Genomic DNA, 24,647 nt, shown 5'->3' on the forward strand with positions numbered 1-24,647 from the left:
TCTGCAGCATAGAACTGCCGATGTTGAATGACCGGAGCCTCCTCAGGGAGTACAGTCGGCTCTGTCCCTTCCCGTACCGAGCCCCTGTATTCTTAGTCCAGTCCAGGTGAGTTCCCAGGTGTTTGTAGTCCCGGGCGACTTCCACATCCGTTTCCCTTGATGGAGAGGGGAATGCAGGGTGTTTTCACCTTCCTGAAGTCCACCACCAACCCCTTTAGTGATGTTGAGCTGCAGGTGATCCAGCCCACACCCCTCAACAAAGTTTTCCACCTCTTGACCCCGGCTGATACAGCCCACAACTGCCGAATCGTCTGAAAACTTCTGCAGGAGGCAGGACTCCGAGTTGTGTCTGAAGTCCGAGGTGTAGATGGTGGACAGGACAATCCCCTGAGGTGCCCCTGTGCTGCTATCCGCAGTGTCTGATACACAGCTCTGCCGTCTCACATTCTGTGGCTGCCTGGACAGGTAGTCTGTTAGTGGAGCATCCACCTGCATCTCCGTGAGCTTACTCCCCAGTAAAGCAGGTCGTTAAAAGCACTGGAGAAATCAAAGGAACAGTGCTGCCTGGCTCATCCAGATGGGCGTAAGCCCGTTCAGTGTCCTCAACTCCAATATGTGGTTGTATAGCAAACCGCAGGGGGTCCGGTGATGGATTTACGATGGTCCGGAGGTATGTCAGGACCAGTCTTTCCAATGATTTCTTAACATGTGAGGTCAGAGCCACTGGTCTGTAGTCACTGGGCATGGTGGGACATGTCTTCTTGGGTACTGGAACGAGGCAGGGTGTTTTCCACAGCACAGGGACCCTCTCTGGGCTCATGGTCAGATTAAGGATGTATTGAAAGGCTGCACCCAGCTGAGTAGCACACACCTTGAGTACCCTCAGGCTGATGCCATCCGGGCACAGAGCCTTGCCTGGGTGAAGTCTGCTGAGCTCTCTCCTTCCCTGATCGTCCACGTGTCTGTGGCTGTTGGCTCTCCGGTGTCCTTGGAGAGAGATGGAGGGTGAGGGGTAAGAGGGGCGGAGCTGGTGTGGGTGGGTTGTAGAGGGGTAAACAGAAGCCTCATCAAACCTGTTTAAGTCATTGACCCTGTCCCCGGTCCCATTAAATCACCTGGTCTTTTGTCTTTTTGTACCCTGTGATCATTTTCATACCACTCTCACACATCCTTTGTGTTGTTCTGCTTAATGTAACTCAGTTTTTATCTCTACATTTATTTATCATGTATTTTATTGAACTGCAGCCGTAAAGTTAACAAATCTTACAACATATGCCAGTGATATTAAATCTGATTTTGATTCTGATGATCATTCTTTCATTTGCCTGGGCCCTTAGCTCTGGAAAAATCCTGTTTCTCTCCCTATCTCTTTGTTAAACATTTATTCTCCTACAGATTTCTCAAGAATGGTGTCAACTTTTATCTGTGGAACTCTTCAGAATGTTTTATGTTGAGATCCTCTGTAGGTCTATTGCTGTTGAATAGAATTGCAATCCAAGCATTCCACAGTTCATTTGATAAGATTTCGTTATCAAGTGGGAACTTGTTTTTCCGACATCTGTCTGTCCTGATGTTAACTAATCTCCGTCACAATCTACTTAAAATGTTTTCCAGACTGGTTTCAGTTTGCCCTCAGATTTTGCTGGGTTTGGAGTTCTTGCAGTCTCAGACCTCTCGAGTTCAAATGTCATGGTTTGAAGCTCCCGTAATTGTAACAGAGTCATAGAAACCACAACACAGAAACAGGCCCTTTGGCCTATCTAGTCCATGCCAAAGTATTAATCTGCCTGGCTGTATCAACCTGCACCTGGGCTATAGCCTTACATGCCCCTCCCATCCATGTATTTATCCAAATTTCTCTTAAATGTTGAAATTGAATCCGCATTCACCATTTTCGCTGGCAGTTCCTTCCACACTCACACTTCCCTCTGAGTAAAAAAGTTCCCCCTCATGTTCCCCTTAAATATTTGTCCTTTCACCCTTAACCCATGACCTCTGGTTCTGGTCTCACCAAACCTGAGTGGAAAAAGCCTGCTTGTATAAGTGCTTACAAATGTGCAAATAGTCTGAAGTCTAGATTCAAGTGTTTCAAAGTGGAAACTTTAATTCCTTTGTCTGTATAGTGTACATCTGCCACTAATCCCATCCTGAGGCTGTTAGGGGAGTTTGCAGCTATTCTCCGGTATCTTTCCCAAGTGACCATTCTTTCTATATCAACTTCAATGGGTGCAGGCCGTTCATCACGAGGAGAATGGAGCTGAGACCAGCTCGATGTCTCCCGTTGTCAACACACCCGCTCTTGTACTGCATTTCCTGCATCGTTGGCCATGTCTCCTGAAAGAGGAGCGAGCAGGCAATTGGTGCACTGTCAAAGGTATCATCTTATGAACAGGATGTGAAACTAAGATCTTTTTCGCATGCAGCACGGTAGCATTACCACCATCTGCAAGGAGCTTGAACGTTCTACTCATAACTCTGTGGGCTTCCTGCAAATGCTCCAGTTTCCTCCTGGAGAAAACTGAGATATACACATAGGGTTAGTGAGTTATAAGCATGCTATGTTGGTGCTAGAAGTGTGACACTTGCAGCATAATAATTCAATTTGACACAATGTATTACACTGTATGTTTTGATGTGCTTACAACAGATAAATCTAATAATTAATCTTTTATTAGAATTGCAGACGATATCAGAGGCACAATCTTGAAAAAGTTTCCTGCGAACAGTTATTTCTCAGCCACCACTCTGATTATCTGACCACTTATGTTGCTGTTTGTAGAATCTTGCTGGTCACAAATTGACTAACACCTTGCAACAGCTCTGAGACCAAAATGTTTCACACTGAGGAATTTCTGATACAAGGGTTGATAGATGAAGTTGGGTTTATTATCTTTTGGAGTATAGAGAAGAGTTTTAATAAAGATACACAAGACAATCCAAAACTTAGAACTGGGAGTGTAAATGGGAAACCTGTTGAATCTATAGTTGATTTATAGATAGTTAATTTATACGTATATTTGGAGAGCCAAGGGAATATGAGCAAAGGCAGATGTAAGTAGTTAGGTTAAAGGTCAGCCAATCAGTTTGGCCTTAGAGATGGTAAAGAGAAAGAAACCATTCCCTTTAGCAGATGGTGCAAAGAACAAGAGACAGAGACACAAATGTAGAGTGATGGACAAAAGGCATCGGGGGAGGAGGGGAGGAGGGGGAGGGGAAGCTATGACCTGGAACTCACACCTGTCAGAGACAGAGGAAATTGTGTAGGCACCTGTGGGGAGTGGGGAGGGTAAGTGCCAAGCTATGAAGAAAGAGCAGGGATATTGACTGGATGACAGCAATCTGACACAGACTTGATGGGCCAAATGTCCTCCTTTCCTGCCATGATAACATCTGATTCCAAGCTAATGATGTCAGCGAAGAACAAATTCTTCCTTCATACTTTTAAGTAATGGATTCTCAGTGCAGCTTATTTGTTCGATGAGTTATAGACATTTTAGAGGATTACAGCCAAATAATTGAATTACAACAAGTCTGACTGTGAACTGATTGGAAGCAGTGAGGGAAGTGTTTGGCAGAAGCTCTGCTTTGCCCCTTGCACCCTGCCTTCACCCCAGTGGTCCCTCATGACCCTGCTGATAATTGCCTCCATTATCCAGTCCTTCATTAGAACCATTGTAGCGATTGTTTACTGTAACATTGCTGTTGTGTTGCCATGGCAGCTGAGCTCAGCAGCACACTGTCATCATTTCCCCGACAACCCCCTAGCACCACACTCACACCCCCTCCCCACGGCGGAACGCTGCCAGGAGTGGGGGTGGTGATTTGAGTAGGGACACAGCTGTGATTGAAATGCTGATTGTCGGGGGGATTTCTTTTCCATTCTTCTGGTTTTGTTCTTCTGCTCAAGACGGGCAGCTGGGCTGAAGCATTTTGGTTATTTGATTTAAATAGGAAAGCATTAAACAGGGGTGGCTTGTTAATGACAAAACTCCATCTGACCAGAGGGGGAAGTGGGCAGAGTGTGTGAATCGGCCTCAGCTGAGCTAATATAATTTTTTTAACCCTCAAAGTGCTTTGGCTGTTGGCTTTGGATTCTTTGTCACCAGGACCCATATAGCCATAGAACACAACAACACCTTTAACCCTTTCCTGTCCGTGTACCTGTCTAAATGTCTTTTCAACATTATAAATGTACTCACCTCTGCCACTTACTCCAGCAGTGCGTTCCATATACTCATCATCCTTGCTAGTCCACTGTGCCAGAGGTACAGGAAACTTCAGACCCACACTGTGAGGCTGTGAACTTCACTCACCTCAACTGTCTCCACACACTATAGACTCTCTTTCAAGGACTCTATAACTCATGTTCTCAGTATTATGTATTTACTTTGTGATTATTTGCATGATTTCTCTTCTTTAGCACATTGGTTGTTTGTCAATCTTTGTTACGTATAGTTTTTCATAAATTCTAAATTCTTTATTTCCCTGTAAATGTCAGCAAGTAAATGAACCTCAAGGTAGCATATGGTGACATACACGGTATGTAATTTGATAATAAATTTACTTTGAAATTTGAACTTTGATCCTCCACAATGCAAACCTTTGAAATCCTTCAAGACATTTGAAATCTTTATTAAAATATTTCTCAACCTTCCCTGTACCAGTAGGCTATTCGTGAACTGAAAGTGGAGCAATTTGATTTGAACAAATGTGTCCATTTTAGGTTACCCTAAAGAGGAGAAAGAGTAAATTGGTAGAGGGGTGAGCATGGTATTTCAATCAGATACAGCAGAAGGTGGGAGAGGAAGAGAGAGCAGGAGTGGGAGCAGTGGCCATAGGAAAAGTGACAAGGTTCGAGAAGTATTTCCTTCTTTAGGTGGAAGCACTTGACTGGAGGTACATTTTAAGTGAGGAGAGTAGGGTGAATTTAATCTGAACGCAGTAAGGGGAGAAATGAAAGCAAAATTTGCTGGAGCATCTCAGCAGGTCACTTAGCAGCTGATGCCTGCGAGTCTGCGGGAGACCCGGAGGCCTGCGTGTGTGTGTATGAGTGCGTGGGTGGGTGGGAGGGAGGAATGAGGCTTGTTGCTGTTGATCTGTTGTTGTTGCTTGTGTTGTTCTGCTGAACACTGTGGGCATGCTGCTTTGGTGCCAGAATGTATGGCGACTCTTGCAGGCTGCCCCCAGCACACCCTTGTGTTGTATTGGTAAGGCAGGCAACACATTTCACTGTATGTTTCAAATAAATTAATCTGAAAGATGGAAAATAAAACAGTTAATGCTTCAGAAGCAGCAATCAATCTCTGTAGCTGTTACACTTTTATTCTACGTTCAGTTATTGTTTTATCTTGTTCTACCTCAATGTACTTGTAACGACTTGATCTTTAAAAATATTACGCAAGATGTTTTTCACTGTATTTCCATACATGTGACAATAAGAAACCTTTTTTCAATTTCAATTCCATTTCTAGTCTGCTGGAGGATTTCAGGAGGTTGAGCTGTATCTGTGGAGACAAAAGGAATTGTTGATCTATTGACTCAAACTACTGCAATGAAACATCAACAATTCCTTTCCTCCCACAGACACTCTTTGATCCTTTGAATTCCTCCAGCAGAATGGTTTTTTTTGCAACAGATTCCAGCAACTAGAGTTTCTTATATGGGTAGTTCTTGCTTCATGTCTGGGATTCTTCATCAGAACTGAATAGGTCCGAAGGGGTAAAGTTACCAATCCTTTCATTACTTGCTGAAGTACTTCTATATCTGATGGTGTGACCTCTTTGTCAATCTAGAACTTGCCATAGGAGGCTGACATTCTGAGAAAAGCCTCTTAATCCGGAAAACACACTAATCCAGATGTACAAACGTAACACACACAAAGTACTGGAGGAACTCAGCAGGTCAAGCAGCATCTATGGAGGGAATTGAACAGTCGATGTTTCAGGCCGAGACCCTTCATTAATCTTTATGTATTATGCAAGCTTTCCAGCATCTGCAGAATCTCTTAAGCCCTGAAGTATAAATGCCCATTATCTGCCCCACAATCTGCATAGATCCATAAAGAAGGAGCAACATGTGAACTCATTTTTATATCCTTGGCTCATTTCAATCCAGAGATTGCTTATGAAGAGGTACAACATGACAGTGAAAGGAAGTTTAGAACATAGAACAGTATAGCACGGTACAGGCCCCCTGGCCCACGATGTTGTGCCAGCCCCTTAGTCTACTATAAGATCAATTTAGCCCTTCCCTCCCACGTTGTCCCCATTTTCCTTTCATCCATATGTCTATCTAAGAGTCTCTTAAATATCCGTAAAATATCTGCCTCTACTTCCATCCCTGGTAGCATGTTCCACCCCTATCACTCTTTATGTATAAAAACCTACCTTTGACATCCCCCCCCCCCATACTTTGCTCCAAACACCGCAAAATTATTAAGAAGTGTTGGAGACAAAGGGAATCTGCAGTATGCATTCATAGATATTTAAAAGGAGTGGGAGAGGTCAATGCAATGAGTTAAAAGGCAGATATGTTATTGGTTAAGACAGAGTGGAAAAGGAGGAAGGTACTGTTGAAATGATTACAACTGTAGTTAGACCACAGCTTGAGTAGACTGGTCACCACAAGATGTGATTGCACTAGAAAATGTCCAAAGAGGATTTACTAAGATGATGCCAGGGCTGGGAAACTGTAGCTATCGGGAAGGACTGGATGAGCTAGGGTTGTTTTATTTGGAATAAGCGAGAATACATGGAAATTTAATTGAGATGATAAAATCTATGAGGGAGCCACATAAAATAAATATAAAGGATCTACTTTGCTTTGCAGATGGGTAAAAAAAACAAGAGGGTAGTTGTTCAAAGCTTTAGAAGAAAGATGAAAAGATTTTCTTTCACAAAGGAGGGTGCTTCACATGGTGGTAGAGACAGAAACATTCATCGCATTATCAAAGTGTATTAGAGGCGCTGCAGTTTGCAGACCAAGTGGTTTACAATCAGAATCAGGTTTATTATCACTGCCTTATATGATGAGAAATTTATTGTTTTAAGGTAGCACTACAGTGCAAAGACATACTGTAGAACTACCATAAATTACAAAATAAATAAATAGTGCAGAGAGCAGGAATGATGAGGTAGTACTTGTCAACTGTTCAGAAACCTGGTGGCAGAGAGAGGAAGCTGCTTCTGAATTGTTGAGTCTGGTTCTTCAAGCTCCAGTGCCTCCTCCCTGATGGTAGTACTGAGATGGTGAAGGACTTTAGTGATGGATGCCCCAGATGGCGAGGGTCCTTATGATAGATGCTGTTTTCTTGAGGGTCCTTAGTGGTTGGGAGGGTTGTCCCCATGACAGAACTGACTGATACTACAAACCTCTGTGATCCTGTGAATTGGAGCCTCCATACCAGGCGGTGGTGCAACCGGTCAGAATGCTCTCCACTGCACATCTGTAGAAACTTGCAAGTGTCTTTGGTGACATACAAAATCTCCTCAAACTCTCAATGAAGTAGAGCTGCGAGCATGCCTTCTTTGTGACTTTATCAATGTGCTATTTTACTCCTGTATATCTCCTCATTGCCATCTGAGGTTTTACCAATAATAGTGATGTCATCTGCAAATTTATAGATGCCGTCTGAGCAGCGCTTAGCACATGATCATGACTGTAGACCAGAGGGTTAAGCATGCAACTTTGAGGTCTGCCTGTGTTATTTGTCAATGAGAAGATGTTAATCAGTGTATACTGACTGTGGTTTCCTAATGAGGAAATTGAGGATCCAGTTTCCGAGTGGGGTACAGAGGCCCAGGTTTAGAAGCTTGGTGAATAATACTGAGAGATGATGGTATAGAACACCAAAGAGTAATTGATAAACAGCAGTCTCACTGATTTGTTATTGTTTATGTGGTCCAAAGCCGAGTGGAGAGCCAGTGAGATTGCATCTGCCGTAAACGTGTTGTGGCAGTCGGCGAATTGCAGCAAGCCAGATCCTTGCTCCGGCAAGAGTTAATTCTAGTCATGACCAACCTCTGGAAGCACTTCATCACAAGTAGATATTAATTCTACCAGTTGATAGACGGTGTGGCAGCTGACCGCGCTGTCACTGGGCACAGTGATTGCTGCCCTTTTGAAGGTGAAGGTGAAGGCACTTTATTGACTGGCACTAACCTCATGCTCCCAATGTGTGTTCTCATCTATGAATTTTCCATGATTCTGTGGAATCTATATGTCAATCCAAAAGGCAGTTGAAGCAGATTCAAGAATAATTTTTATAACTACCTGAAAATGAGGAAAAATTACAGAGCTGTTTGGAAAGTTAAACAGAATGGGACTAACTGAACTGTTCTTTCAAAGAACTGAGACAAAGGACAAAATGGTTTTCTCTGTTAGATGCTAGGGCATAAGTAATCTGAAAATAAGAGCTTTTTTTCTCTCTCTCTCTCTCTCTCTCTCTCTCTCTCTCTCTCCTAATCTCAGGATATCCAGGAGTGTGAAAGTGCAATTGTGAATGACATCATGGACAAGAAAAACAGAAATACTCCAGACCAAATGAAAAAAGCACAGAAAACCATTCAGGTAACATATTGGATCAAAAGAGTTTGAACGTTTATGTCTGGAGAGTATTAGCAGCACCTTTTATTGACTTATTGGTCAATTTTAGTATGGGTGGACATTCCAAGACATTGCAGATGCTAATTTGGCAAATTGACTGGTTTGTCTTGTGTACAAATGTAATGTAATATGTATATTCAAGGTTAGCTAATTTCACAGTATTTGTATTTTGGTTCTGGCTCTGTGGATGACATTCATCTCTTTAGTGTTCAAGTTGTTAATTCAAGGCTTACGTCAAAGATTAAATCCTCTTACCAAGGTTGACGTTCTAGTGTAGCACCCATCGAGAGTGCCACGTCAAAGGTGTCATCTTTTGTAAGAGACATCTTCCCCCATGGATAGCTGCAAAAGATTCTAAAATTCTTTACAATCTCTTGGCTGGAACTTATAATTCAAATGATGTCAATGAAATAGGATTATCTTCTTGATGGGAAGTTGCAATGTCCAGATTACCTTCTGAACATGGCTTTCAAACGGCTTTCAAAGGCTGCAAAATTTTTAGTCATCTACTTAGTCATGTTAGTCATCATCTGTCATCTACTGAGCAGATGACAGGAGTTGTAAAAGTGAGAGGAAACAAAATGGTCATATATTAGAGGCACCTTCTGATATTATCCACATTCAACTTTCAGCAAGTGGTTCAATTGCCCTTTATGGAGTTAGTTGATTACTTTATTTTGAAACTTGGTGATAGACTTCTGAGGCAGATTTCAGAAGCCTAGAGCCTGAAACTGCTTCAATGCACGTTTTTTATACAAGTCACTCACATGCATCCTCTGTGCATGTATTGATGAGATAGGTGGTGCTAATGGTTTTTCTCAGTAAGTTTGAGGTGGTGATGGGTATCAGGGTCCGGTTCATTTAGAAAGTGCCAGTTCACTCACAGTAAAACAGAGAGGATTAATGTGAAGAAGGCTGGACAGTGAGGTAATAGCAAACTCCAAAAAACGGATTCATAGTTTCATTCTGCCCAGCTCATCCATGCTGACCAAGACGACTATGTAAGCTGATCACATTTGAGTGTGTTTTGCCCACCACCTTTCCCAGTACAACTAGAATATGTTGTGTTTGTTATTCCATTATCCTTTCTGAGGCTGCAGTATTAAATGCTGAGGGATGCACCAAATCTTGGTGCAGCCACTGCAAGGGTATGGTGGAGAAGGACCACAGTATAGGGTTCTTCCACTAGTGGACAGGAAAGGTCCAGGTTGGGTGAGGGAGTCTCTCAATTATTGTAGTGGTGTACCACTCCAGGGGGCCACATGAGGGGCAACGTCCTATTGGCTTTAAAGAATGTAATAGAACAGTACTGAAATGTAAGAATGTGAATGTAAGAATGAAAAAGCATTGCATGGTTTATTCTTGTAAATATTTTTTATTATGAATAAAGTTTGTTTTGATAAAAATATTTTAAAATTCTTTCTGCATCAAAGTTTGGAACTGAAAATTCACTCATTTTAATGGACTTTGCAAAATGGAAGGCTTCCAGTATGGATGTTTCAGTAATGTTTCCCAGCAGAGATCTGGGCTGATTTAATACAATGAATAAATCCCTGTGTGATCTGTCTTCTGTCACCATTCCTGGTTGAGTGACAATGCTTGGCCAGATTATTCTTGGTGTCTGTCATTTGGCTATTTGATCTGGTTGTAAGCAGAAGGAGGAAAGCTAGTTTAAATTGTGAGTGTCAGTCTGCACCTTTGGCAGTGTTCCCAGTACTCCCGGAATGTGCTGCATGTGTAAATTTATTCTTTCTGCATCAAAGATTGGAATTTAAAATCCAGTCATTTTAATGGACTCTGCATCAAAGAGTGTAATGACAGAAAGCTCCCGGTATGAATTTTTCACCAAGGTTTCCCTCATTATAACAGTCATAAAATGATGGTAACATTTAAAATGTAAAGTAAGTGCTGCATGGTTGCCTGAGGTAATGAGAGGCACTATATAAATGCAACTTTATTCAGAGCCAATGATATATTTCTGAAGTATAGTCACTGTTAAATTTTCAGAAGACAACTGTCAATATGCACATAGCAGACTGCAAAAACAATCACTTAATAATGGTTGAATAAATTATTTTTCATCAAGTTGGCAGAAAGATAAATGTTGGCACAGACACCGGTGACAACTTCCCTCCAGCTTGTTCTTTTTCATCCCAGTTTCTGCTGGCACTACAATTCCTGATTCAGACCCCTGTCGAATATCCAGGAACAAATGAAGAGAAATTTCCTTGCTATGGGAAGACAGAAGGCATCCAGACTGGTCTCTGTCACAAGTTCCATTTTCCAACTATTTTCTGCATCCGAACTGTTATGTGCCTTCCCCTCCCACGCCGGTTTGATACTCTCTCATTAATAGAAACATTTCAACATCTACCCTGTCAAGCCCTTTCAGATCATATGTTTTCAAATAAGATCACTCCTTATTCTTCAAAACTCCAAAGAATATAAATACAAGCTGTCTCACTTCTCTTGATAGGACCACCCTGTCATCCCAAGAATTAGCCTTGTGAATCTCCCTTGGACTGTCTCCTATGCTATTGTATCCTATTTTAGGCACTTGAACTAAAACTCTGCACCATATTCCCAGTATGGCTTCACCACAACTGTAACAAAGCCTCCCTATTCTGGACTTCAGCCCTTTCACAGTAAAGGCCAAGATGCCGTTTGCCTTCTTGACCATTTCTTGGACCTGCCTGCTAACTTTTTGTGATTCATGTACTAGAACACTTAGACCCCTCTGAACTTTAGTCTGTTGTAGTCCATCTCCACACAGGTAATAATCCAGCTTTTGCTTCCCCATGTCAAAGTACATAGCATTACACGTTGAACTCTGTTTGTCACATGGTACGCTCTACCTCCAAACCCAACAACTCCAACTAGAACCATCCATAGAAAGTCACCCTGCTCTATACCTGCATCAGCTCAACAGCTTCTGAGACCCTCATTCACATCTTTGTACTTATAGACTTGTTCATCCAACACATTCTGGTTGGCCTCCTTCCTTCTGCTGTCCTTGAACTTGTGATCATCCAACATTCCATTGCCTATGCCCGCTCCAAGTCCCAGACACCCATTTGTGCATTTGTCCTATTTACTGAAACCACAATGAACATTTCAAACTGGAGTTTCAAACCACTCCATGCCTCTCTCCCCTCTCTAGCTCCTTATTCTCCTCCAGCTGAGATATCTGCACCCCTATTATTAAGGCTTCTTGATCACATTCAAATTTAATAGCTGTACCATTGGCAGTCATGCCTTCAACCAAAGCAATTAGGGTAAACACAAAATACTCTGCAGATGCTGGCGTCAAAGCAAAACGCACAACACACTGGATAAACTCAGCAGGTCGGGCAGCATCCGTGGAAACGAACAGTCAACGTTTCGGGCCGAGAGCCTCGTCAGGACCGAAGAAGGAGGGGGCAGGGGCCCTATAAAGAAGGTGGAGGGAGGGTGGGAAGGAGAAGGCTGGTAGGTCCCAGGTGAAAAACCAGTAAGGGGAAAGATCAAAGGGTGGGGGAGGGGAAGCAGGGAGGGGACAGGCAGGAAAGGTGAAGAAGGAATGTAAGGAGAAAGCACTATGGGTAGTAGAAGGAGACAGAACCATGGGGAGGTGATAGGCACCTGGAGAAGGAGGCAGAGTGAAACTGGGATGGGGAAAGAGAGGGGGAGAGAATTACCAGGAGTTGGAGAATTCAATGTTCATACCAAGGGGCTGAAGACTACCCAGACGGTATATGAGGTCCTGCTCCTCCAACCTAAGTTTGGCCTCATCATGGCAGTAGAGGAGGCCATGTATGGACATATCCGAATGGGAATGTGAAGCAGAGATGAAGTGGGTGGCAACCAGGAGATCCTGTCTGTTGTGGCGGACGGAGCGGAGGTGCTCGACGAAGTGGTCCCCCAATCTGCGTTGGGTCTCACCGATGTAGAGGAGGCCGGGACAGAGTTCCCCTTGTCCTCACCTACTACCCCACCAGCCTCCGGATCCAGCATATTATCCTCCACAACTTCCACCACCTTCAACAGGACCCCACCACTAAGCACATCTTTCCCTCTCTACCCCCTCTCCACTTTCTGCAGGGATCGTTCTCTCCGCAACTCCCTGGTCCACACGTCCCTCCCCACGGATCTCCCACCTGGCACTTACCCTGCAAGCAGAAGTGCTACACCTGTCCCTACACCTCCTCTCTTACCACCATTCAGGGCCCCAAACAGTCCTTCCAGGTGAGGCAACACTTCACTTGTGAGTCTGTTGAGGTCATCTATTGCATCCGGTGCGGCCTCCTCTACATCAGTGAGACCCGACGCAGATTGGGGGACCGCTTCGTCAAGCACCTCCGCTTCCCCTCCCCCACCCCTTGATCTTTCCCCTTACTGGTTTTTCACCTGGCACCTACCAGCCTTCTCCTTCCCACCTTCCCCCTACCTTCTTTATAGGGCCCCTGCCCCCTCCTTCTTCAGTCCTGACGAGGGTCTCAGCCCGAAACGTTGACTGTTCGTTTCCACGGATGCTGCCCAACCTGCTGAGTTCATCCCGTGTGTTGTGAAATAAATTAAGTAGTGAAGTCTTGGACCATATGTTTATTATGAGGAAGGAGGTATCTGTGGTTTTGAAGGTATTCTTTATTTTAGGGGTTTCCAGAATCTGCAGTTGTCTTTTTATATCTTAATTTACTGTAATATTCTGACTGATTACATCTTCCAGTAACTCACATGCTCTTATGTTCTTGAAGCATATTAAAGTGGGCAGATCCCCACGTCTTGAGCACATGCACATTCAGGCTTATGGGAGGCCAAAGAAGAAAGGGGCACCTTTGTAGAGATATTTGCTTCATTGTTAGATTAGTGAAGTCCCAGAAGATGGCTAACGCGTCTACAGGGGACACAAATCCTCTGGCTTTCCACTCAGCTTTGGAGCACCTGGACAACATCAAAAATGTGTCAGGCTGCTGTTTATTGATTCTCTTTTCAGTGCTTAATACCATCATCCCTCAGTACTAATCAACAAGCTTTGATACCCGATGGCCTGTACCTCCCTCTGCATCTTTCAGATCCTTGAATTCCTCACCGGAAGACCACAGTTAGTTTGGATTTGTAATAGGATCTCCTCGGTGCTGAAAATCAACCCAAGAATACCTCAAGGATGTGTGCTTAGCCCTCTGCTCTACTCTTTCTACACTCATGCCTAGGCACAGCCTGATGTCCATCTGTAAATTTGCCGACGATACATACCACTGTTGTTGGCAGAATTACAGATGGTGATGAGGAGCCGTACAGGTCAAGGTTGTGCGACTGGTTGAGTGGTGTCTCAACAACCCTGCACTCAATGTCAGCAAGACCAAGGGATTGATTGAGGACTTCAGGAAGGGACATGAGAACACACTCCTCATTGAGGGATCAGCTGCAGAATGGGTGAGCAGCTTCTATCCTGGGTCCAAGACATTGATGCAACCACTAAGAACCCAGTGACTAAACTTCATTAGGAAGTTTGCTGATGATAAGAGATTAGGGGGTCTGTTTTGACATTCAACCCATGGTAGGACCAAAAAGTAGATGACAGGGCACTGACGAGTGTTGTGGATGCGAGGGATCTGGGAGTACATGCACTGCTTGTTGGAAGTGACTGCACAAGTAGACAGGGTAAGAAAGTGTTTAGTGTGCTGGCCTTCATCAGTCACCCATCGAGTTCAGGAGAGAGGACATTATGTTTGTTGTTCAGTCGTTAAGTCAAGTCTGACTCTTCATGACCTTATGGACCATGGGTTTTCATGGCAAGATACAGAAGTAGTTTGCCAGGCCTTTCTTCTGCACAGATACTGCTGCTGTCCAGGTTGGGACCCGGCTGGGTTTGAACTCAGGACCATCTGCCCTGAAGTTCAGTGCTGATGCCACCACACCACCAGCAGTGTTATGTTTCAGTTATATAATTATTTGGTACGGCTGCATTTGGGAGATAGTGTACTGTTTGGTTACCCTGTTATAAGCAAGACGTTGCCAACCGGAATTGGAATTGGTTTATTATTGTCACATGAAACATAATACAGTGTGTAACAGCTACAGAGAAAGTGCAGTGCAGGAAGACAATAAGGTGCAAGATCATAACGAGCTGGTGGAGTGCAGGAGAGATGTATGAAGATGCTACCCGGACTAGAGGATCGGAGTTATAGGGAAAGGATGGCCATGCTGGACCTTTGATCTTTGGAGCAAAGGAGGATAAGGGATGATCTCCTAGAAGTTTATAAAATCATGAAGGGTTGCTCAGGACTTGAGTCCAAAATTTGAAGGCACAAATAAAGAATATGAGGGGGAGAGTTTTAAAAGAGATATGAGAGTAAACTTCTTTACACAGAGGATAGTGAAGTATCTGGAATGAGCTGCCAGAGGAACTGTTCAAGGTGGGTACAACTGCAACATTTAGGAGGCATTTGGATAGGTACATAGAAGGGAGTGGCTTGGATGATTTTGGGCCGAATCGATTGTATTTCTATTGTATCATTGATTCTATTATATTTCTTTGTTCTACTGTGAATGCCTGCAAGAAAATGAATCTCAGGGTAGTATATGGTGGTGTATATATATACTTTGATAATAAATTAACTTTGAACTTTGAATGCAAGCAACTGGGACTAGCAGGAAGGATGCTGTAGTTAGCATAGAGCAGTTGGGCTAAAGGGCCTTTTTCTGTGCTATATGAGGTGACTCTAACTAGGACCTTAAACCCTGAAATTACCTCCCAAAATGTCCTTGCCTTATGTTCTACCCTTAACATGACCACCTTTGGTCATCTTATCGAATGTCACCTTACATGTCCCAGAATCGACGTTGATCTGAAACTTTCTTCTCTGTTAATGAAGCTCTGTAAATGAAAGGTGTCTCTGCATGGAGCTTCAGTCTAGATTACATGCTCAAACTTCTGGAATTGGTTTTGAACCCTTGACTTTCTGAACAAGAGGCACTGTACCACACAGACTGAATTGAGTGTGATTTCTGTCCATTTTGAGTTTAAAAAGTGCTGAAATCACATTGATGCCTGAGTGAATGTCGTTCTCAAATCATTCCATACATTGCATTGCTGATACTGTGAGATCTTTCATCTGACTATAGGAAGAGTTGGTTACAAATACTGCAGAGTCTATCTCTTAATCGCTTTTGTGAGTTTGCTGCCAAATCATTTTAAATGTAATTGGATGACAGTAATCTTCTTAAAACACCTCTGCTTTGCCTGCTACACTTTTGGAGATGGTGTGTCCCACAACTCCTCATTATGGGATGGGATCACCATCTTTGCCATGTTGGCAACAGATCCTGACTGGAGGAATTCTTACCTTTGTGTTGAAAAGCAAATAGTGCTGCCTCTGCTTTTTCAGCCAAAGCCAGTGTTTTAAACCACGCTGTACAATTGTCACACCTTGAGAATGAAAGTTCACGGTTTATGTGAAGCCTTTCACAACCTGAGGATATCCCAAAGCAATTTACGGCTTTTTATAGCCATTGTTGTAATCTAGGAACAATAAACGTGGATCAATCTAAAGGAAAAAGGCTATTTTAATACTTGAATATACACCCTCTCCATACGTGCACACATCTTCACTTCTCAGGCAGCCTCTCTGGATCAAGGGTAACTTGCTTCCACTCTGCTTTGTAGGTTCCTAGGAACAAGACGGACTGCTTCTTGCACTACCATGGTCTTGTCTTCGGCTTTTTGTTTGGCACTGATGTCTCATTTTTGCACAGACTTCTTTTCTCACTCTTCAAAGCCTTGTATAATTTAGATATGATTTACAGTATTTATAATTTACAGCATCTACAGTCGTGCTCCAAACACAAGTTTCTTACCATACTTCTGCACATGACAATAACTTGATTTGAAATTCTCAGTATCATCCTGAAGGTTCCTTCTCCACTCTCCACATTGACCAGTTATGGACTAAAAATTCCCAGGAGTCAGTGGGGATGTAATTTTTTTCAAGGAGGTTTTTGAGAACATACTTGAATCTTTTTCTCTCTCCTCCTGGAAATCTCTTGGTGATCTGTTAGTCTTTGTGCATGAGAGGGGTTGGGGGTGTTTGGGGCTTGCGAGTTTTTGGTTCTTTTTCTTTTTGTGCAGGGTGGTGAGGAATTGATGTCTTTCTTTCAACTACTTATATGGCTTTCTGTATTCTATGGCTATCTGGAGAACACACAATTCAGAGTTGTATTCTGCATACATACTTCAATAATAAAATAAACCTTTGAACCTTATGAACCTATTTTCCCCTGACAGAGCTTGTTTTAGGATCCTAGTGTCAGGCACTCTCAACAGACCTTAATGAGAGGAATCAGGACCTGATACTGGGCATGTTGGTTTAGGAGAGGACACTGATGGTTATGCAGTTATTCTTTTGGTGAGTTTGTAAAATGTTTTAGAGATGGCAACTTTCCAAAGTACATACACAAACATGCACACATACACACGTGTTTGGTTGTTTGGAGAGGGGGTTGATTATCCAAGGTATTAAACAAAACTAAAATACTAGAGATTCCACAGACGCTGGAAATCTTGAGCCACAGATGCAAAATGCTGGAGGAACTCAGCAACTCAGACACCATTTATGGAGGGTGTAGTGTGATGCAATCACTCAAGTTGTGGATAATGTTCTACTAAGGGGTTGTCTATTGGTGGGTCTTCAGGTGGCTGTAGAGGCTATCTGCCCTTAATGGAGAAAGTCTGTGTGTGACTTTGTTTAATGAGGGGAGTCTGATGCATAGACAGCCATCACACAGTACTTAACAGATTGAGGTCAGGGTCCAGTGCCATCATCTTCTGACATCTCCTTGACCTTACCACCATGGGTGACCCTGGCAGCAGCTAAGCAACAGATGACTAAACTCCAGACAGCATCACTCTCGGGATATCAGTAACTCACAAGCCTCTCCACCACGACAAGATGACAATCCTTGGAAAAGGGAGGGGAGTAAGCAGTCAATGTTCCAGGTCGAGACCCTTCATCAGGAAAAACAGAAATGGTGTTTTCTTTTGTTCATCTCAGTTACAACCAGTGATTCCCAGACACATTAGACTGGGGATTCTCTGGTGCGATGCGCTGCAGTTCCTGTGATTGATGAAATGCAATGAGCACTCGCTCATTGAAGGTTTAGAAGGTGACCTCACAGAAGCCAGGCTCTCTGAACCGAGGGTGATGGCTTGCTGATTAATTGAAACAAGGCTGTAGCGACATTTCTCAATAAACATCTCCCATGAGTGAGCAGTTGGAATTCAAAGGATTTGTAGCTGCCATGGCAACGTAAGTATTCAGATGTCATCCAGTTGCTTACTTACCAGGAACGACCCTTGTTGTAGAAAATGAAGGCTTTTTGCTACAGGTGGCAGTTGTTACTCAGCGGGTAGTTTTCTTGCCCCAAAAAGGCGCAGACCCAGGCTGGCAGCTCTGCTGTACTGAGAAGGTACTCTATTGCTTGTGTGTATTGCCCTTAATACATCAACACCTCAATCCTGCAATGTTAAAGTTAAATTACATTTATTTTCAAACTGTGAATGTTACAATATGCTATCTTAAGATTCATTTCTTGCAGACATTTACAGAAAAATAAAGAATACAGTGGAATTTATACACAAAGACTGACAAACAATCAAAGTGCAAAAAAAGACAAATTATGCAAATAGAAATTAAGTAATACTGGGAACTGTAGAGCCCTTGAAAATGAGTCTGTAGGTTGTAGAATGAGTTCAGAATGTGGTGGGTGACATTATCCACGCTGGTTCAGGAGCCTGATGGTTGAAGGGTGGTAACTGTTCCTGAACCTGGTGGTGTGGGACCTCAGGCTTCTGTACCTCCTGCCTGATGGTAGTGGCGAAAAGAGGGCATGGCCTGGATGATGAGAGTCCTTGATGATGGACGCTGCTTTCTTGTGGCAGAGATCCTTGTAAAAGTAAATGTGTTCAATTGTGGGGAGAGGTTTACCTGTGAAAGACTGGGCCATATCCACCATTTTCTGTAGACTTTTCTGTTCAAGGGCATTGGTGTTTTCATACCAGGCCATGATGCAACCAGTCAATATACTCTCCACTCTACATCTTTAGAAGGTTGTCAAAGTTTTAAGTGACAAACCTCAAAGTAAGTAGAGACTCTACCATGCCTTCTTTGTGATAGCATTTATATGCTGGTCCCAGGTCAGATCCTCTTATGTGATAATGACAAGGAATTTAAGGTTATTGACCCTCTGCTCTTGGACAATCTGAATGAATGCAGGATAATTCATTTACAGCTGAAGCCATAATCATATTCTATTTATCACTTACGGTGGAATCCTGTATCAGAATATTGTCTGTAAAGTACATGGAATGTCCTTAGGTTGTGAAAGGCACTATACAAATGAGTTAATATCTTTCTCCTTTAAGACTGTTGGCATTAAATGATGGTGGCATAATCCAAAATAAATCAAACTCTGGTTTGGACTTGCTTCTACTGGAGGTTTAGTTGGTAGTCACATGCCAGTGTTGAAATGAAGTAGTGGCAGCTCTTAATCACCACTGTGGATGGACCAACTATGTATAAGGAATGGAGAGTCTTAGAAAGATAGCAATTTAGGCAAGGAAGAGGTGGCAGAGACGGGAATGTCTATGAATACATGTAAACTAAAAGAATTCTCAAATGGGTGGAGAAGAGGAGTAGGAACCAATCAGTCAGCAGCGGCAGGGTAATGAGTGAGTTGAATTGGGACAATGTGAGCAGAGCTGAAATGCCTGGGTGTGAGGTGGGATGGTTAATAAAGGCACGAATGAGTGTTTATGTATAAGTGGTGCTGAGGAGATGGGAGATAAACCAGTGGATATTTCAAAGGTAGAAGCAGAGATTTGTTATGAAATAGTGAATGTGCATATGCAATGATGATGTCCTGTGGATCACAATGTTACACTGGCCTCCCCACTCAATATGTGGGATCTCCATAAAGGGGTGATGTAGCGCAGGGGGAAGAAAATCTGTCAGATTCTTAGTAGTAATTGAAACTTAGCCTGAATCTCACCCAGAAACAGGTCCAGCACTTGTGTAGTCCATAAGACTACAAGGCAGAATCAGAATCAGATTAAAATCATCGGCACATGTGGTGAAATTTATTAACTTTATGGCAGCAGTACAATGCAATACATGATAAATAGAGAAAAAAATACTGAGTTACATTAAGTGTGTGTGTGTGTGTGTGTGTCTTAAATAGTTAAGTTAAAATAAGCAGTGCAAAAAAACTGAAATAAAAAGTAGTGAGGTAGTGTTCATGGGTTCAATGTTCATTCAGAAACTGAATAGCAGAGGGGAAGAAATTGTTTCTGAATCACTGAGTGTGTGCCTTCACATTTCTATACCTCCTTCCTGAAGGTAACAGTGAGACAATACTGTAACAGGAACAGAATTAAGCCATTTGGCCCATCGAGTCCGGTCTGCCATTTCATCATGGCTAATTTACTTTCCATCTCAACCCCATTCTCTTGCCTTCTCTTCATAAACTTTGACACCCTTATTAATTAAGTACCTATCAACCCTTCTTTAAATATATCCAATGACTTGTCCTCCACAGCTGTCTGTAGCAATGAATTCTACAGGTTCACCAACATTTACTTCTGAAGCAATTTGGCAAGCCATTCCACTTAGCATTGGGCAGAATGCTTAAAGTTGAAAATGGAGTTGTGATATAGGTTTGCTGTGTGTACTTGGGAGAGGAAGCAAGTGAGGGTCTTTCCTGAAGGCTGGGCAACAGAGTGCAGCTTATGCAGAAAAAATGAATTCAGCTGGTATGTAGGGTTATTGAGGAGAATGAGGGGAGGATATGTCATGGAGGATATACCATGACATGTCGTGTTGTTCATGCTTTGATAATTCTGGGTTACATCTGAGATCCAGAAAAATGTTGTAATGTTTGCTGTCCCACTGTGCAAATTTTAAGTCAACCGAGCCAAGACAAACATCCTATCCATATGCGAGCTCACTACTTTAAACATTTCGTGTCCATTGTTTATTAAAAGGTCTGTGTTACTGAGCAGGGGAAAAAAACATATTTTGTGTGGTTTAGCAGAATGAAATTGTTGAAATGCATCAGATTCTTGTGGGACGCTGAGAGGCTGTTTCCCCAGCAGGAGACCTTCAGGCAGAGAGCCTCAAGGGATCTGCCATCCAGGACTCGGATAAGGTGAAATGTCTTCATTTTGAGGGTTGTGTGTCTTTGGAATTCTCCGAATCAGAATACTGAGGGTGTTCAGTTGTTGAATATGTTCAAGACAAAAATTGAAAGGATTTTTTCAAAGTCAGTCAAATTTATTGTCATGTGCTCCAGTACATGCATTCACACATGCACTGAAAAACTTGCAGCAACATCGCAGCACAGAGCATCAGATAGGTTGCATTCAGAAAAAAACATAAATTTAACATAATTCATACACAATTTGTACAAGAGGACACAACAAAAAAGTCCATTTTAGTGCAAAGTGATCAAAGTGTTGCTACACTGTAGTGATTAGGGCTGTGCTAGTTTGTTCAAGGACCGAATAGTTGAAGGGGAATAGCTATTCCTGAACCTGGTAGTGTGGGGCATCAGCTGCTGTACCTCCTGCCTGATGGTAGCAGTGAGAGGTTGGCATTGCCCAGATAGCGGGGATCTCTGATGACGGATGTTGTCTCCTTGAAGCAGCATCTCGTGTAGATATACCAATGCTGTGAGGAATGTGTCTGTACTGCATTACTGCTTCTCACTGTAGAGCTGAGTGGAGTTGTGATGATCCATTGATGATGTGACGCATAGGAGGGGGATGGTATGAGGGTGGGTGGCTTATTGCAGCTGCTATTATCCTTAACTATTTGGTAAACATGTGTTGGCCTTTTCCTTTCACTTCCAGAATACACCTCTGGACCTGATTGACACAGGGAAGGGGCTGAGAGTACAGACGGACAAGCCGCACCTGGTCAGCCTCGGGAGTGGTCGTCTAAGCGTCGCCATCACATTGCTTCCACTTGAAGAAGGTGAGAGATTGCCGGGGATGCCTTTGGGACATTGGCTAAATAGTCATTAACATTAACCCAGTTTCTCTCCACGCAGATGCTGCCTGATTTTTGGCATTTCCAATGTTCTTGTTGTTCTGATTACCAGCAGCAGTTGAGTTCCCCCTCTCTCCTCTCTCCTCTTTCTCATTAATGTTTCAGTTCAGGACCCTGTCAGAACCGGAAAAGAGAAAAAAAAAGCAATTTAATTTTCAGTAGAGAGAGGAATGGATAGAACAAAGGAAATATCTCAGATAGGGCAAGACCAAATGGACTAATGGATACAGCAGCACTCACATGAAACTGGTTTATCTGTGTAGTATGTTGTAATTGGCAAGGCATTACTAATACACAGAATAAGGAAAACTGAGCCAAAATGATCTGAGACAGAAATGGGCATTTCTGATATAGATAGAAAGAAAGAGCCAGTTGTTTAAAGTTGAAGACTTCAGCATTGAGTCTGGAAGATAAGACTTTGTTCTTCGGGCTTGTGTTGGGCCTTCTTCTAACAGGTCTAGATACCCACAGATAGGGTGGAAATGGAGTGAGAACTGTGTAGAGGAGACCACATTGTGGTGCAATACACCAGATTGGAAGAAGTTCAAGTTGACCACTGCTTCAGCAATAGAGGCTCTTTGATTCAGTGAGTCAATGTTGACCACATACCCACACAGCTAGTCCCAATTTCATGTGTTTACTTCATATCCCCCCAAGCCTTGCCCTCCACATAGCTACCTGTTTTTCTCAAATTATGCGATTATAGCTCCCTCAGCTATCTCCTCTGACAGTTTGTTCCATGTACTGACCACCTCTGTGTGAAAAAGTGGCCGTGCATGTCCTTTTTAACTCCTTCCCAGCAAGAGCTGTTTTGTGCCTGGATGGTTGGAAGACCTACAGTGAAAGGATGGATGTTGTATCTCTTTCAGTTACATTGTAAAGTGCTTTAAGCTGAGGAGTGATTGGTAAGAACAGAAGAGCAGAGAAAAGGGCCGCAAAGGGAATTGATCTCTTTGAAATGCTGAAAGGGGAATGGAGGGAAATACAAGTTGCATAATGGAATCTTGTAGGAGCCTTCCAGCACCAATATCTAATTCACTAACTTTAAGCAACTTCTTTTCTTTGCATCTCTATCAGAAATGGCCATTTCTGCCAATTATAATTTGCCCCCATTTTCCTTATTCTACTCATGTTGTCTGGTCAACTGGGCACATCTCACAACCTCACCATTATCAACACGTTACATAGACAAAGCAGTCATTAACCCATCTGGGCTCATCCTGCCAGAGATTTTCCCATCTACCCATCTACCCACAACCATCCCTCTTACTGAAAACTCAACTCACTTATCAATTCTACCGATGAGCCTTGGGCCAGAAGCATTAAATGTTTTTCTCCCAACAGGTGCTGCCTGGCCTGGTGTTCTAATGTTATTTCATATTCTAGTTTCTGCATTCTTTCATTTTCATTTCCTGTAATTTTACATTTTTTTGGGATTATGCTGAGTGCCAAAATGTAGGCCATCACTCCCAGACATCCATTCTGAGGACTTCTTCTGCTCTTTCATTTCAGTGAATAGATCCCATCACACATTTTGTAAAATGGCTGATGAAGTTCTCCCTGGTGACCAGGCCAATATATGCCCTTCATTGCTGTTTCTGACAACAGATTATTTGATCATTGCCATGTTGCTGTTTGAGTATATGTGTTCAAATTGGCTTTGTGACTGCAATGTACAAACTCCAAAATTAATTTGTTGGCTGTGCAGCCCTTTGGAACATCCTGTAGTTCTGAAAGAGCTTTATAAATGTCATCCTTTTTCTTCCAATTTTCGTGTCAGCTGATTCCATTGCGGCATTTCTTCTGTGTCTCTGATCATGTTCCTCTGGCTTGCGTGTCTCCTTATGCTCCATCCTCACTTGCAAACCTTCTGCCATTTTGTCTGTATGATCTACAAAGCTCTCACTACAGCCTTCCAGCTTGGTCCCCTCTTCTCAGACTCCAGATCAAAATTTTAAGCCTAGGTTTTACCTGGTCATCCACCTGAAGCAATGGAAGGGTTAAGAGGGTTGCCTGATGACATGAGTATTAAAAAAACTGTGCTCAATGTTATTTTCTGTGTCTGTTAGCACAGAAAGTGGTATTTTGTTTCACAAACTGAACACCTCTCCTTCAACACCTTGAGAACCCTGGTGTGAATATATAGCACATGATAATATTCCTGGATTGTACCTGGTAATATTAAGGATTGAGATATACAATATGCTTCTCAAAGCAGCTTGGAAGGACAAAAGACCAAAAAAAACAGAGCAAGATCAGGCAGCCCTGGAGCCTAGGCTGCCATTCAAGAAGGTCTTGTCCATTTTGATCTTAGAATTCATCCATTTTCCTCCCCAAGCCCATGATTCCACCCTCATCAAAGAATAAATCTGCTGCTGTCTTGAAGATACTTAATAATGCAGTTTTTATAATCCTCTGAGCTAGAGAATTCCCAGCACCCAGAGAGAAGTAATTCCTCATCACCTCAGTCTTAAATGGCCAACCCTTATCCCAAGGCCATACCTGTTGTGATGATATCTGTGCAGTCTTACTGTGCCAAAGTTTTGCCATCTGAAATGTTAATATTTAACACTAGCAGATTCTGCTGCCTATTTCTGACGCTTTTTGACCCCACTGGTAATTACTGCGTTTCAAACTCTGCCAGTATTTTCCAATCACCTTTAAAATTCTTTGGAAGTTCAGATATTAATTGTAAAGAGGAAAGACAAATGAGAAAATCCTCTAAATCTTCCATGTCAAATAAAATGAAGTAAAGAAACCAATAATTATGTATCACTTCCAACAGATCTTCAAATAAACTGAAATATCACATCCATAAAAGGTGTTAGAATGATTTGTTTGTCAATTTTGCTGGAAAAGTAATATTCGAAACAAAAGCTCAACTGTACTGACAAGTTCTGTTGAGAACATAACTTTGGGAATTTTTAAACTGAGTTTTGGAAAGTATTGTAGGCATATTGC

At 42.6% G+C, this 24,647-nt stretch overlaps 1 protein-coding gene across 21 annotated transcripts in view; it reads left to right on the plus strand.

Moving 5' to 3' along the window:
• Positions 1-24,647, plus strand: part of phldb1b (pleckstrin homology-like domain, family B, member 1b) — a 395,372-nt gene that overhangs the window by 149,036 nt on the left and 221,689 nt on the right. For all 21 annotated transcript variants that reach the window (XR_012096380.1, XM_073029929.1, XM_073029941.1 and 18 more), the window contains exons 2-3: positions 8,470-8,568; positions 21,488-21,611. Coding sequence is in view for 20 of the 21 variants with exons in the window: in XM_073029929.1 (XP_072886030.1) it covers positions 8,470-8,568; positions 21,488-21,611 (223 nt within the window). In the remaining variant the exon portion in view is untranslated. The remainder of the gene's footprint in view (positions 1-8,469; positions 8,569-21,487; positions 21,612-24,647) is intronic.

Source organism: Hemitrygon akajei, chromosome 26 (assembly GCF_048418815.1).
Source record: "Hemitrygon akajei chromosome 26, sHemAka1.3, whole genome shotgun sequence".
Classification (NCBI taxonomy): Eukaryota; Metazoa; Chordata; class Chondrichthyes; order Myliobatiformes; family Dasyatidae; genus Hemitrygon; species Hemitrygon akajei.